The sequence below is a fragment of the Microtus pennsylvanicus genome, chromosome 7 (genome assembly GCF_037038515.1).
Source record: "Microtus pennsylvanicus isolate mMicPen1 chromosome 7, mMicPen1.hap1, whole genome shotgun sequence".
In the NCBI taxonomy this organism is placed as follows: domain Eukaryota; kingdom Metazoa; phylum Chordata; class Mammalia; order Rodentia; family Cricetidae; genus Microtus; species Microtus pennsylvanicus.
In genome coordinates, this window is record NC_134585.1 from 21,471,753 (window position 1) to 21,484,850 (window position 13,098).

A 13,098-nucleotide genomic window follows, 5' to 3' on the forward strand; every position below is an offset into this window, starting at 1 on the left:
TGAAGGAAATCCCTTCTTCCTACAAGAGAGAGCTCATGCAAGGACCACAGAGTGGGCCCTGCGAGGTCTGGGGCCAGACTGCCAGACAGCAAATCCCAGTAGCATTTGAACATCTTTGCTGCTCGGTTTCCTCATCTGCATCATAGGTATGGAGACGATGCCGAAGGGTTGGGGATGCAGTTCAGCTGGGAGAGCATGCAGGAAGCCCTGGATTCCATTCAGGTCTGCACAGACTCTGTGCAGACATACAGGCCTGTAATCCCAACCCTTGAGAGGTGGAGGCAGGAGGATCAGGGCTTCAAGGTTGTCTTTGGCCACACAGTGAGTTGGAGGCCAGCCTGGGCCTGTCTCAAAAAAACGTATTCAAGTTGAGTGGGGGTGCTGCACGCCTTTAATCCCATCACTTGGGAGGCAGAGGCAGCCTAGCAGCCTCTGAGAGAGCTAGTTCCAGGACAGGTTCCTGTAGTAATAGGGGGTAGTGGGGCTGCGTCCCCAACACCCCAAGCCACCTGCCCGGCTAGCTTATGCCCCGAAATAATTACACAGACACTGTATTCATTTAAACACTGCTCTGGCCCATTTCTATCTAGCCTCTTCTAGGCTAATTCTCACATATTAATTTAGCCCGTTTCTAATCATCTGTGTAGCGCCCCTAGGTGCGCTTACCGGGAAGATTCTAGCCTAAGTCCATCCTGGGTCGGAGCTTCATAGCGTGCGTCTTCCCTGGAGCAGGTAGCATGGCGTCTCTCTGAAGGCGTCTGCTCCGGAGAGCAGAGCTGCGGAGTCTGAGCTCACTTCCTCTTCCTCCCAGCATTCTGTTCTGTTTACTCCACCCACCTAAGGGTGGGCCTATCCAATGGGCCTAGCAGTTTCTTTATTGCTTAGCCAATGAAATCAACAGATTGATATATGACACTCCCACATCACTTCCCCTTTTTCTGTTTAAACAAAAAAAGGAAGGCTTTAACCTTAACATAGCAAAATTACATATAACAAAAGTTATCAAGTAAAAGTTACATCAGAAACATTTATACATATAACAAAATTGACCGTAAATCTCTATCAATACAAATTATTCATACCTATATCATTTCCCCCTTTAAATGTAAAAGAACATTTATAAACTATATTTGGGAACATGGGCGCAGTTTTTTCTCTCCAAACTGCTTCCTGCTGAATGGGGGCGTCGTTAATTAGGTCTTTCTTGGTATAACCTGTGTGCTAGTTTCATCTCAGTTGGCAGTTGAGCAAAGCAATTTTCTGAAGATGTTCACAGCAACCCTTCAGGAGGACGTGGTCCATCATACCAAATCGGAATAGAAGAAATCCATAGAGTCTCATCCTCTGTGAAAACAAAAGGAGACTCTCTCCAAAGCATCATATCCTTAGACCCAAATTCTGAAATCGTAATACCCTTATATCCATTCTGGTTTAGCCAGGCAGCCCAGGTAATGAAATGTCTCTCTGTACTTAGCTCCTTCACAGTCAAAAATTTTAAAGAAAACACAATAATACAAAGAATCCAGACTCTCTGTGAATTTTCCATCTTTACGCGGCTTATTTTTATTTATATCTATAACTATCTGTACTCTGTCTCTTTAAAGACTTTACTTTTACTTTTTTCTTTTTAAACCATTAACTTTATTCTCTATATTCTTTTTCTTCTCTCTCCCAAGCCAACGTACATTCATCCAACAGTGTGACTTATTTAGTGGTCTGAATCTGTCCTATTGTGAATCTGCAATTTTTTACTATCCAGGAGCACTTTTGATTTGCGCCTTTAAATCACTAGGCGCTTAAGAATCTAAGCTGTGACATTTCTAGGTTAAATTTTTGCTTTTTGAGCGTATGTCTGTAGACCAGGCTGTCTTTGAACTCTCAGAGATCCGCCTGTCTCTGCCTCCCAGGCATTGGGATTAAAGGTGTTTGCTACTACACCTTGAACTCACAGAGAACTGTTTGTCTCTGCCTTCTAGGCACTGGGATTAAAGGCGTGTGCTACCACACCTTGAAGTCACAGAGGTTTACTTTAAGAATTTTAACTTTTAGTCTGCATATATTTTTAACACACTTTAGATCATTTAAAAATTTTCTTTGTCTTTGAATCTCTCTTTTTACTGTATCTCTCTCTCTTTTTCTGACCACATGAGGCTTTAATTTACCAAGCAATATCAGTAGGACTAAAGCCGTGGCTTTGACGGCTGGATCCTTAGCTTTCCAGCCTCATGGCTGAGGTACTGGCTGTAGCCATGTTTATAGCCACAACTGGCGTTTCAAGTTCCTTGCCAGCCAGAGAGCTACAACAGACAACACTCAAGTCCTCTCTTGGTAGTCGGCCCTCCTGCCTCAAACAGTCAGAGTTTGCCCTGGCAGGATGGCCCAGAAAGCTGGCATTTTTAAACGCGCAGCTTTTTTCCTGCTATGGCTGAAAACCGAAAAGCATACGTTCAGCTTTTCGTCACCACCGTTTAAGTGTTTCGTGGCAGGACCTCTTAATGAGCTGCAGGGATTTGCAGCTGAAGCTGAGTCAGGAAAATTTCAAAATGGAGGACGTACCATTTTGTGCTAGCTCTGGGGCTGCCAGGTAGGAGCGGCACTCAGCACTTTAATTCTGAGACTGAGCATGCAGCACAGAAATTCTTTTCATCCAAGTTACATCCAAATCTGACACGCAGAGCACTATGCAGTCTGAAAACATGTCTCTGTATGGCGGCAGGAATCCGCCATGCTCTTCCGCCTGCCTAAGCCTGATTCTGCCTTCTTCCCAGGAGCAGGCGGGGAGCTCTGAGTCATCGCACGGTCTCAGAGCACTCTCCTTCCGATCCCAAGCGGGAACACAAACATAAAGCCAGAGTTTGCACTGGCGGCACAGCCCCAGGAAGCCACGCTTTGAAATGACACAGCGTTTTTTCTGCTGCTGTTGCCGAATCAGGAAATCTCTCTACAGCACGCCACCAACAAACAGCAAAAATCTGTGTTAAACTCTCTCTCCCTTATTTTTAAGCCTTCTCAGGTTTTTTAAGTGGGTTTAGTCCATCACGTGGGCGCCATTTGTAGTAATAGGGGGTAGTGGGGCTGCGTCCCCAACACCCCAAGCCACCTGCCCGGCTAGCTTATGCCCCGAAATAATTACACAGACACTGTATTCATTTAAACACTGCTCTGGCCCATTTCTATCTAGCCTCTTCTAGGCTAATTCTCACATATTAATTTAGCCCGTTTCTAATCATCTGTGTAGCGCCCCTAGGTGCGCTTACCGGGAAGATTCTAGCCTAAGTCCATCCTGGGTCGGAGCTTCATAGCGTGCGTCTTCCCTGGAGCAGGTAGCATGGCGTCTCTCTGAAGGCGTCTGCTCCGGAGAGCAGAGCTGCGGAGTCTGAGCTCACTTCCTCTTCCTCCCAGCATTCTGTTCTGTTTACTCCACCCACCTAAGGGTGGGCCTATCCAATGGGCCTAGCAGTTTCTTTATTGCTTAGCCAATGAAATCAACAGATTGATATATGACACTCCCACATCACTTCCCCTTTTTCTGTTTAAACAAAAAAAGGAAGGCTTTAACCTTAACATAGCAAAATTACATATAACAAAAGTTATCAAGTAAAAGTTACATCAGAAACATTTATACATATAACAAAATTGACCGTAAATCTCTATCAATACAAATTATTCATACCTATATCAGGTTCCAAAGCTACACAAAGAAACCCTGTCTCAAAAAACCAAAAAGAAAGATAGGTAGCTCTGGCTGGCCTGGATCTTGCTATGTAGCCTAGGCTGGTCTCAAACTCAAGAGATCTGCCTGCCTCTGCCTCCCAAGAGGTGGAATTAAAGGTGTGTGACCCTAGGCCTAGGCCCACTATGAGGATACTTTTGTTGTGTTTTTGAGACAGGATTTCACTGTAGGCAGGGTGATCTTGAACTCATGACAATCCTCCTGCCTCAAGTTTCAACTGCTGTGATTACAGAGGTGACCTACCCTACTAAACTCTGCCTTGAGGATTAAATTTTCAAGCGATCACCCTCAGGCTTGTAATGATTCTCATTCTCTATGAAGATGCAGATGTTGGACAAAAGTGTCAGCTAGGGAGGAATGGGTTTGAGATCTACTGTAGGGCACTGGCAATAAAGGTTAGTAACAGGCACGGGCGCTTTGTGACTTACAGGGCTGTATCCATTGACCCAGCACAGACTTACTACCTGTCAGTCCCCAGGCCACTGCTGAATCTCCCGCTAACTGGGAGTCGCTGCTCGCTCACTGCCAGAAAATACAGGGTCACATACCCTGCCTGCAGCAAGAGCAAATTCAGAGTTTGAAATACAGTTCCTATGACGTGCATTCCATGTTCACAGCGTCATGGGGTTGAAAGGTCATAAGAGGAGTCATTGCCATTTGGTGATCAATTGGATTATCCACTTGAAGATGTAATATGTTGGGTGTGACATCTCGTGCCTGTATTTCCCAGTTCTGGGAGTCTGTACTAAAGACGAAGACCTTATCCCAAACATCAAGGAAAACAATTTTTTATTTTTTTTTATTTTTTTTTTTGGTTTTCGAGACAGGGTTTCTCTGTGGCTTTGGAGCCTGTCCTGGAACTAGCTCTGTCGACCAGGCTGGTCTCGAACTCACAGAGATCCGCCTGCCTCTGCCTCCCGAGTGCTGGGATTAAAGGCGTGCGCCACCACCGCCCGGCGGAAAACAATTTTTTAAAAAAGAAAAACAAATAGATTTTTTAAAATCTCACTTCAAAAAGTGTATGAAGCCGGGCGATGGTGGCGCACGCCTTTAATCCCAGCACTCAGGAGGCAGAGGCAGGCGGATCTCTGTGAGTTCGAGACCAGCCTGGTCTACAGAGCTAGTTCCAGGACAGGCTCCAAAACCACAGAGAAACCCTGTCTCGAAAAACCAAAAAATAAAAAAATAAAAAACAAAAAACAAAAAGTGTATGAAATAGTGTGTTACTTGGATCAACTGAATTCTTTCACGGTGCAAACATATTCTAAAATGTCACTTTGCTAAGTACAGTCATTTTTGTCGGTGGGTAAAGAACTTCCCACCAAGTCTGACAACCTGATTAAATATACCTGGGGCACATGGTGGAAGGAGAGAAATGACTCCTGAAATTTGTCCTCTGACCTCCACAAGTGTACTGTGGCATCCAAATTTGCATATGCACATGCCCTGCACTCATGTGCATACATGCATGCATGAGCACCTGCATGCACACACACACAAACACACAAATACACACACACACACACACATACACACACTGCAAATTCTGGGACTATCTTCTCATTGACTGTCAGCCAAGACTAAGGGAATGGAGTGAGGCAGGGATTATAATGGCTGGAAAAGATCTTTGGGGTTCGGTGTGGAGCTGAGAAGTAGCCCTACTTAAAAGCTAGCATTGACAGGAAAACTACCAGAAGGGGTTCTTCAGGGCCTGAGCCTTCAGGGAGCCCTGTGAACTCAAGATCCTTAACTAATAGTGACCTCATTAGCCGAAGGTAAAACTGTGAGGGGGAAGATCATGGGCTAGCATTCTGGATACATTCAGTACACATTATTCTGGGTGAGTGGCTTTATATCCCGAAACCAAAATACATGGGCACACTTAGAAACGCCACAGCCCTGTTCTGCCTGCCCATCCCCACCACTCCAAAAGGAAGGCGCTCTCACCCTCTCTCTTTAGAGGACTGTCCTTTGAGCCGCTGCAGACACATCCCTCCCGGCCTTCTCTGAGGTAGGGTGTGCCTTGGGGAAGCCTGGCTTGATTGAGGACGGGTCCTCCCCCATTCCTCCGTCTCTCCATCTGTCATTTTAAGATGTAGTCACACATCTTTCTTGCAATCTCTTGCAAGTTTGTTGAAGTAGGTCTCCTTTTCCTAGTCCCAAGTTCTTGGGAAAAACTCAAAGTGGAAGGGACCTACCTCCCATTCACCCCTGTGAGCTAACGTGAGTGCTTCCATGGATGCTCCAAAATCGAAGGACGCTTCATTTGTGACCCAGCGGGACTGTTTCATCCCCAAATTTATTTTCTCTTCAGCCTCCCAGGATACCGTAATTTCCAGCTACACTACCTTGAGGTAAATAATAGTAACAGTAGTTATTATTATTACTATGCTGAGGGTCACTCCCAGAGTCTCAGGTTGACATGTTTTGCCACTGAGCTGTGTCCGTGGCCCTAACTACGATTCTTTTTTAGGTAGTTTTTGAGACCTGACCTCTGACCTAACTTCCTTATTCTCATTGGACCCTAAGGGGGTTATTCAAGGCTTGCTCTCTATTAAAATATTTTAATTAATTAATTAATTTTTATGTGTATGAGCGTTTGCCCCACACGCATGTGTGTGCCCCACATATGTCTCTGGTGCCTACAGAAGCCAGAGGTGGCTATCAGATCTCCTGGAACTGGAATTTCAGACAGTTGTAGCCACTATGTAGGAGCTGGGACTCAAACCCAATCCCTATAGATGAGTAGCTACTGCTTTTAACTGCTGAGCTATCTCTCTAGCCCCTAAAAGAACTTTTTATCTTATCTTTTGGTTTTTTGAGACAAGGTTTCTCTGTGTAGCCCTGACTATCTTGGAACTGCACTCTGTAGACCAGGCTGGCCTTGAACTCAGAGATCTGCAAGCCTCTGCCTTCTGAGTGCTGGGGTTAAAGGTGTGCACCACCACTGCCTGGCAAGTTAACTTTTTGTACTTTATCAAAATGATTTCGGGGAAGGATGAGGCTGGAATACTCTCTGCATGTCAAACTCTGTAACTGCAATTCCAAGGGATTTGATGATGCCTTCTTTTGGTTTCATTGAGTACCAGGCACACAGGGTTCACATACATACATTCATTCATACATACATACATTCATGTAGGTACTCACTCATATGTATAAAAAATAAAAATAAATAATCTTTTTTAAAAAAAACAACTTTCAGCCGGGCGGTGGTGGCGCACGCCTTTAATCCCAGCACTTGGGAGGCAGAGGCAGGCGGATCTCTGTGAGTTCGAGACCAGCCTGGTCTACAAGAGCTAGTTCCAGGACAGGCTCCAAAACCACAGAGAAACCCTGTCTCGAAAAACAAAACAAACAAATAAATAAATAAATAATAATAAAAAAGCAACTTTCTGGGTCTAAGGAGATGGTTCAGTGGTTAAAGTCCTTGTTCTGGACTCCAGAACTCAGAAGACAGAGGCAAGCTGATCTCTGTGAGTGTGAGGCCAGCCTGGTCTACAGAGTGAGTTCCAGGACAGCCAGGGCTACACAGAGAGAAACCCTGTCTCGAATTCTCCCCTTCCTCCAAAAGAGATCGGGCCTCAGTGAGTAAGCTGGGGAGCAACCAAGGAAGACTCTTGATGTCAGTCTTGAGCCTCCTCACCCTGGCACACACGTGCGTGAATACCCCCCCACCTACCCACACACGTCCATGTGAGAGAAAGAAAGAAGAATTTTCTCGAGTGTTATGTCAGATGACAGCAGGATTGGGAGTAGATTGAGTAGAACAGAGCCTTCCTAGAGCATGTGAGACCCTAGGGTCATCCCTAGCCCTGGGGTGGGGCTGTAACCCAGCTCTTCTCAAAGCAATTGTGATAGTGCGCATAGGAAACCTTGCCTGGAAAGCTGTTAACCTTTTTAGATCAGTAGCTAAAGGAGCCCGAATTATGTAACAGTCAAAACCTGACATGAAGCTGGGTGCAGCCATACAAACTTCCAGTTTTCTCAGAAAGATTAGGTGTTCAACGTCAGCCTTGGCCACACAGCTAGTTCAAGGTTAGTATTAGTTACCTGGAACCCTGTCTCACAGCAACAGCAGCCGCTCTGAAGCCAAGACTAGAACACATGAGATCAAGATTACTCAGGCAGAGTTTGTCCAGTGTCTTGGGGATGGGGGTGGAAGCAGAGCTATGCTAAGGCCATCTGCAAACTTAAGTGTTTGGGAGGGGCAGTAAAAATCAAAGAAGGGTCAGCAAAACATACATCATTTCATTACTAATCAGAAGCAGCCTGGTTTTATATTCCTTTGTTGTTTAATGGGCCTTAAGTTTTAATTTACCATGAGCCAAGCATGGTGCCGCACACCTTGAATCCTAGCACTCAGGAGGCTGAAGCTGGAACAGAGAGGCCAGCAAGTTCAAATCTACCTTGGCTGCCATCAAAGAGACAGACTACCTCCTAGATTTTTTGGTGTGTGAATTGCTGAGGGTTGAACCGAGGACCCCTTGCAAGCTAGGCAGACACTATCGTTATCAGGGCTACATCTCTAGCCCCCCCCCCAAAACCTTTAAATTTCCAAGTAGCATTTGTTCCTTTTTCATGTTTGCAATGAAGACAAAGGTGGGGGGGGTGTGTGCTAGAGTCCAGCATGAAATAAGAACCAACCAAAGTGTAGTAATGTCATTGGTCAATGTGGTCAGCCCCTGGAGATGGAAATGAAAAGGCCGTTGAAGAGCTGCTTAATGTTCTGTGGTCACACATTAAGGAGCAAGTACTTCCTTCTTCCTCCATGACTGTCAACTTTACTATAATGCCAGGGACTGTAAGCTTCCTTTGGGGTTCTTTTGGGCAGAAAAGGAAGCAGGAATGAGGCTGGATTGTGAAGTCTAGCCAGTGTGGCGTTACGGGGAAAGCGGGGTATGGTTGGCACGTACCAAGTCGAGGCAGGAGAACCAGGAGTTCAGGGTCATTCTCAGGTACGTAGTGAGTTCAAGGCCTGCCTGAGCTACCAGAGACCCTGCCTCAAAGGCGGTAAAAGACAGGATGTGGTGGAGCATGCCATTAGTCAGAGCAGAGGCAGGTGGATCTCCCTGAGCTCAGTCCGCTTTGTAATGAGTTCCCGGCCAGTCACTGAGTTGAGGACTTGAACTTTGGTGGATTGCTTATCCCAGAGGAAGATTAGAATCTGCAGGTAGTGCATCTGAATGAGGTGCAGGACTGGCTGGCATCTGCAGTCTATCAATGGGGCCACATAGTGCCTCAGAGTATAAAAAAAAAGACAATAAAAAGTAACGAAAATGAACCCAGTGTGCTGGGCGCTATGGGCAGTTCTGGATTGCCAGGGGCAAGGTATGACTTTTGTAATCTCTGGGGAAGGAGGCGACAATCTTTCAAGTTCTTCCTTGAAAATCTCTAACTACTGACCTTTTCCTAGTAATCACTAACAGATTTTCAATTAGAAAAGATAAATAATGACACACAACAGTAATTGCAGACTAGCTTGACAGTGTGTGTAGGAAAAGTATTAGGAGCTTTGAAGTCCAATAAAGGCTCCCTTGAATCAGGATCTCAGGTAATTCAGGATGACCCCAAATTCGTTTTTGTTTTTCGAAACAGGGTCTCTCTACATAGTCCTGGCTGTCCTGGAGCTTGCTGTGTAGACCAGGCTGGCCTTGAACTCACAGAAGTCCTCCTGCTACTGCCTCCCAAGTGCAGGGATCAAAGGTGTGCACTGCCACACCTGGCTGGCTCTAAACTCCTGGTTCCCCTGCCCCTATTTCCAAATGCTGGGGTTGTGGTCATCGGCTACCATGCTAGACCAACTTTTAAACCCTTCATTTCAAAGGATCTACTTCTGCTCCCTTCTGCCTGAGTGTCTCCCTGAGATATTTTCTTCCTATATTATATTATATTATATTATATTATATTATATTATATTATATTATATTATTGATAAGTGAAAGGACTCCCAAGAGAATCACTATATCCCCTGTTCCCTGGCACTCACATCAGTGATACTCAGCACCTGACTCGAGCATGGCACTGTTTAGCCTTTTAAAGCTCAGTAACTTTAGAGTTGGCATGGATTTTTATTTGTTCCTTTGTCCTTTCTGCTTTTGAGGCCAGTGTCTCAGGCAGCCCAGGCCGGCCTCGAGTGGACTGAAATCATGGTCTTCCTTGCCTCTGCCTCTTACACGCGAAACCGATATTTCAAATTCTACTAGATTCAAGGTAACAGTCATTTAAATTTTCCCATGGGTATTTTTTTCCAAAAGAAGTAATTAATGGATTTAAGAGTTGGGCATGGTATGCATACCTGTAATCCCATCGCTTGGGAGGGGGAGGCAGCAGGATTGTGAAGAGTTTGAGGTCAGCCTTGGCTACGTAGTGAATGCAGTGGATTCCAGCTTGGGCTGTGTATGGAGACCGCATCTCAAAAACAAACATACAGCTAAAGTCAGAAAGTCAGGAGGGGCTTTCCCACTAAGGCAGCCTCAAGGGAAAAGATCTTTAACAAACGTCTTTCGGAAATTCTCAACACACGCTGTCAGGGAGAACAGTGTAATCCACTTCGGCAATGATCAAACCAGTGCCGTGCCCAGCACTAAATAACCAGCCTCGGGTTATTGAGAGCAAATTTGTCTCGATTATCCTGGATGGAAATGTTTAGCAGATATCCCTAAGCCATAACGGCTAGCAGGGAGACTTCCCTTTTGCACACGCACACCAATCTTATTTCCTCTTTGCTCATCTGTCTCTGGAGTGTGGTTTCAGGTGCTTGTGTTCTAGAATGGGTCTGGCCACTGACACCCGCAGTGTGAACGGAGGGGATTAGAGACTTGGGAGTCTCCAGATTTGGGGAGAGGTAGTGGGAAGAGGCTTGGGAGCTCACAAAATCCCTTGGCTACACGACAAGTTCAAGGCTAGCTGGGGATACATGAGACCCTGTCTCAATAAATATATAAGGAAGGAAGGAAATAATATACCCATAACCCAGAGACTTGCGGCGGGGCAGTTTCCAAGTGAGAACATGCCCCAATTATTATTTTCAGGTACAATTTCTCTTTCTTCAGGTTTTATTTCTGTTGCTGGGATAAAATACCCTGATTAAAAAGTCATTTAGGCTGGGTGGTGGTGGCTCATGCCTTTAATTCCAGCACTCGGGAGGCAGAGGCAAGAATCTCTGTGAGTTCAAGGCCACCCTGGTCTCCAGAGTGAGTTCCAGGACCGGCTCCAAAGCTACAGAAGAACCCTGTCTCGGAAAAACAAAAACAACAGCAACAGCAAAAGCCACTTAGGGAAGAAAGGGGTCTTTTCAGCTCACACTTCCAGTCCATCACTGTGAGGGTGTCAAGGCAGCGTGAAGCTGAAGCGACTAGTCGTACCACATCGGCAATCCATAACAAGAAGAACAAACGCATGGTAGCTTTCTCTTCTCTTACTTGATTTTCCTGGTTCCTAAGCCAGGGCATGGTGCTGCCTGCCATGGGCTGGGTCTTCCCACATCAAATAAGATCAAAATCAAGACAATCCCTCACAGGCACCCCCTTGGCCAGCCTCACACCATGGCCAGCCTGATCTGGCAATCTCTCACTGAGACCCTCTTCCCATGTGAACATAGGTGGTGTGAAATTAACTATACTAACCATCACTGCTTCTAAAGTCTCTGAGGTGCTGTGGAAAGCCTACTGAAGCTATTAACAGGGTCTTTTGTTTTGTTATCGGAGGGTTAACTGAAGGTTAGGATGAAAAGGAGCCAAAGAGAGTGGGCTGAAGTTCCACCAGATACTAATCCTCCACACCGGGCTGTGTAGGTCTGTGTGCGAGTTGGTTCCTACGGTTGAGAATTCCCTGGCTCTGAGAGGCTCCGGAGGAGACTCAGTTATATACTACTATCTCTACCGGGGCTCCTGAGCTCTTGCCTCTGAGGCCAGTCCTTAACAGGAAATGGTAAGGAATGGGCAGGAAACCCCGAACAAGGGAAGGGAAACTCCTCCCTCCCATCAAGGCATGGCCAAGGGGTGGGAGCATGAAATGGAAAAGCAGGCAAGAATCTGAGCAGCCTAGGAAAAGCACCCCTGAAATGGAGAGTGGTGGATCCTTCAGAGCCAAGAAGGAGAAAGCTGCCTCAGTTACAGTATAGCATAAACCACCCTCAGAGCCGCAGCGGCCCCCCACTCCCCCAGGCGCTCGCTCTCTCTCTCTCTCTCTCTCTCTCTCTCTCTCTCTCTCTCTCTCTCTCTCTTTCTCTCGCTAGTCCTTTATGTACAGGAGTATGTGTGGCTTGTGTTTTTACATCCCATAACCCTCTGAAAGGGGAACCTGCCCTTGTTCCTCACTTTTGACCTGGAAGATATAAAAAATAATTTCAACATAAATAGAAAACAAAACAGGAGAAAAGATGAAAACATAAATGGAATCAACCCTGGGGCAGCAGGTGAGGTAAAGGGACAGAGGAATGCTAAGGTTTTGGTTTGTTTGTTTGTTTTATCTTTTATCGTGATTAATTGTTTTGTTTTGTTTTGGAGACTGGGTTTCTCTGTGTAACTGCCCTGGCCATCCTGAACTCTGTAGACCAGGCTGGCCTCGAACTCACAGAGATCCATTTGCCTCTGCCTCCCAAGTGCTGGGATTAAAGGCGTGCACCACCACTGCCTGGCTATCTTTTATTTTTAAACCCGAAGTCTTCACCTATTTGTGAGGTAGAGGGAAAGCCAAGGATCCCGTGAAAATACTGACTCCAAGAAGAAAATGTGTGTGAACCAGGACCACTCATTGCTGGTGGGCGAGACCCCAGCGTGGAAAGTTGCCTGCTGGAGCTGGCTCCTTAAGCTACGCTTCTGCTTCTCTTTGATGTGCGATGTGGGATGAGCTTGTCACACCCTCCCTGACCTGCCAGCCTCAGTCCTCAGCTGTTTAGATCATTACCTGAAGAAAGGAAGGGGAAAAGAGTGTTCTGAATGCTGATTCAGCTCTTTTGATGGGAAAAACTTTTTGTTAAAAAAAAAAGAATTAGCGTACAAATGACAGACAGCATTACTCTTTGAAAAACAAAAACAAAAGCTTCGGGGAGACTCTGGTATTTCATCATGGGTAGGAGTAGTTGGGTTTTTTTTTTACAGTTTTCTTTTTTCTTCTTCTTTCTGGGTGTTGATGTGGATCTCTTTCTATTTGTTCAGGAAACTGTGACGTGTGTTCTTGGGCAGGGTCTGAGGTTTTGGAACCTCTTTCTAAAAGGGACGGAGAGAGCACCCAGCAGCATTTGGTGACCGAGAGGCTGGCGTGTGGGGCTGAACTGGGCAGGATGCGGCAGGTTCCCATGGGCAGCAGGCTTCTCCTGGTTCTCTCCTTCATCCTGGTTTGGGGATCTTCGGTTCAAGGTA

The 13,098-nt window shown here is 45.9% G+C and overlaps 1 protein-coding gene across 2 annotated transcripts in view; it reads left to right on the top strand.

Annotated features, from left to right (window-relative positions):
- Positions 1 to 13,098, top strand: part of Srgn (serglycin) — a 40,372-nt gene that overhangs the window by 12,982 nt on the left and 14,292 nt on the right. For both annotated transcript variants that reach the window (XM_075980140.1, XM_075980141.1), the window contains one exon: positions 12,895 to 13,095. In XM_075980140.1, the coding sequence (XP_075836255.1) occupies positions 13,020 to 13,095 (76 nt within the window). In that variant the 5' untranslated portion in view covers positions 12,895 to 13,019. The remainder of the gene's footprint in view (positions 1 to 12,894; positions 13,096 to 13,098) is intronic.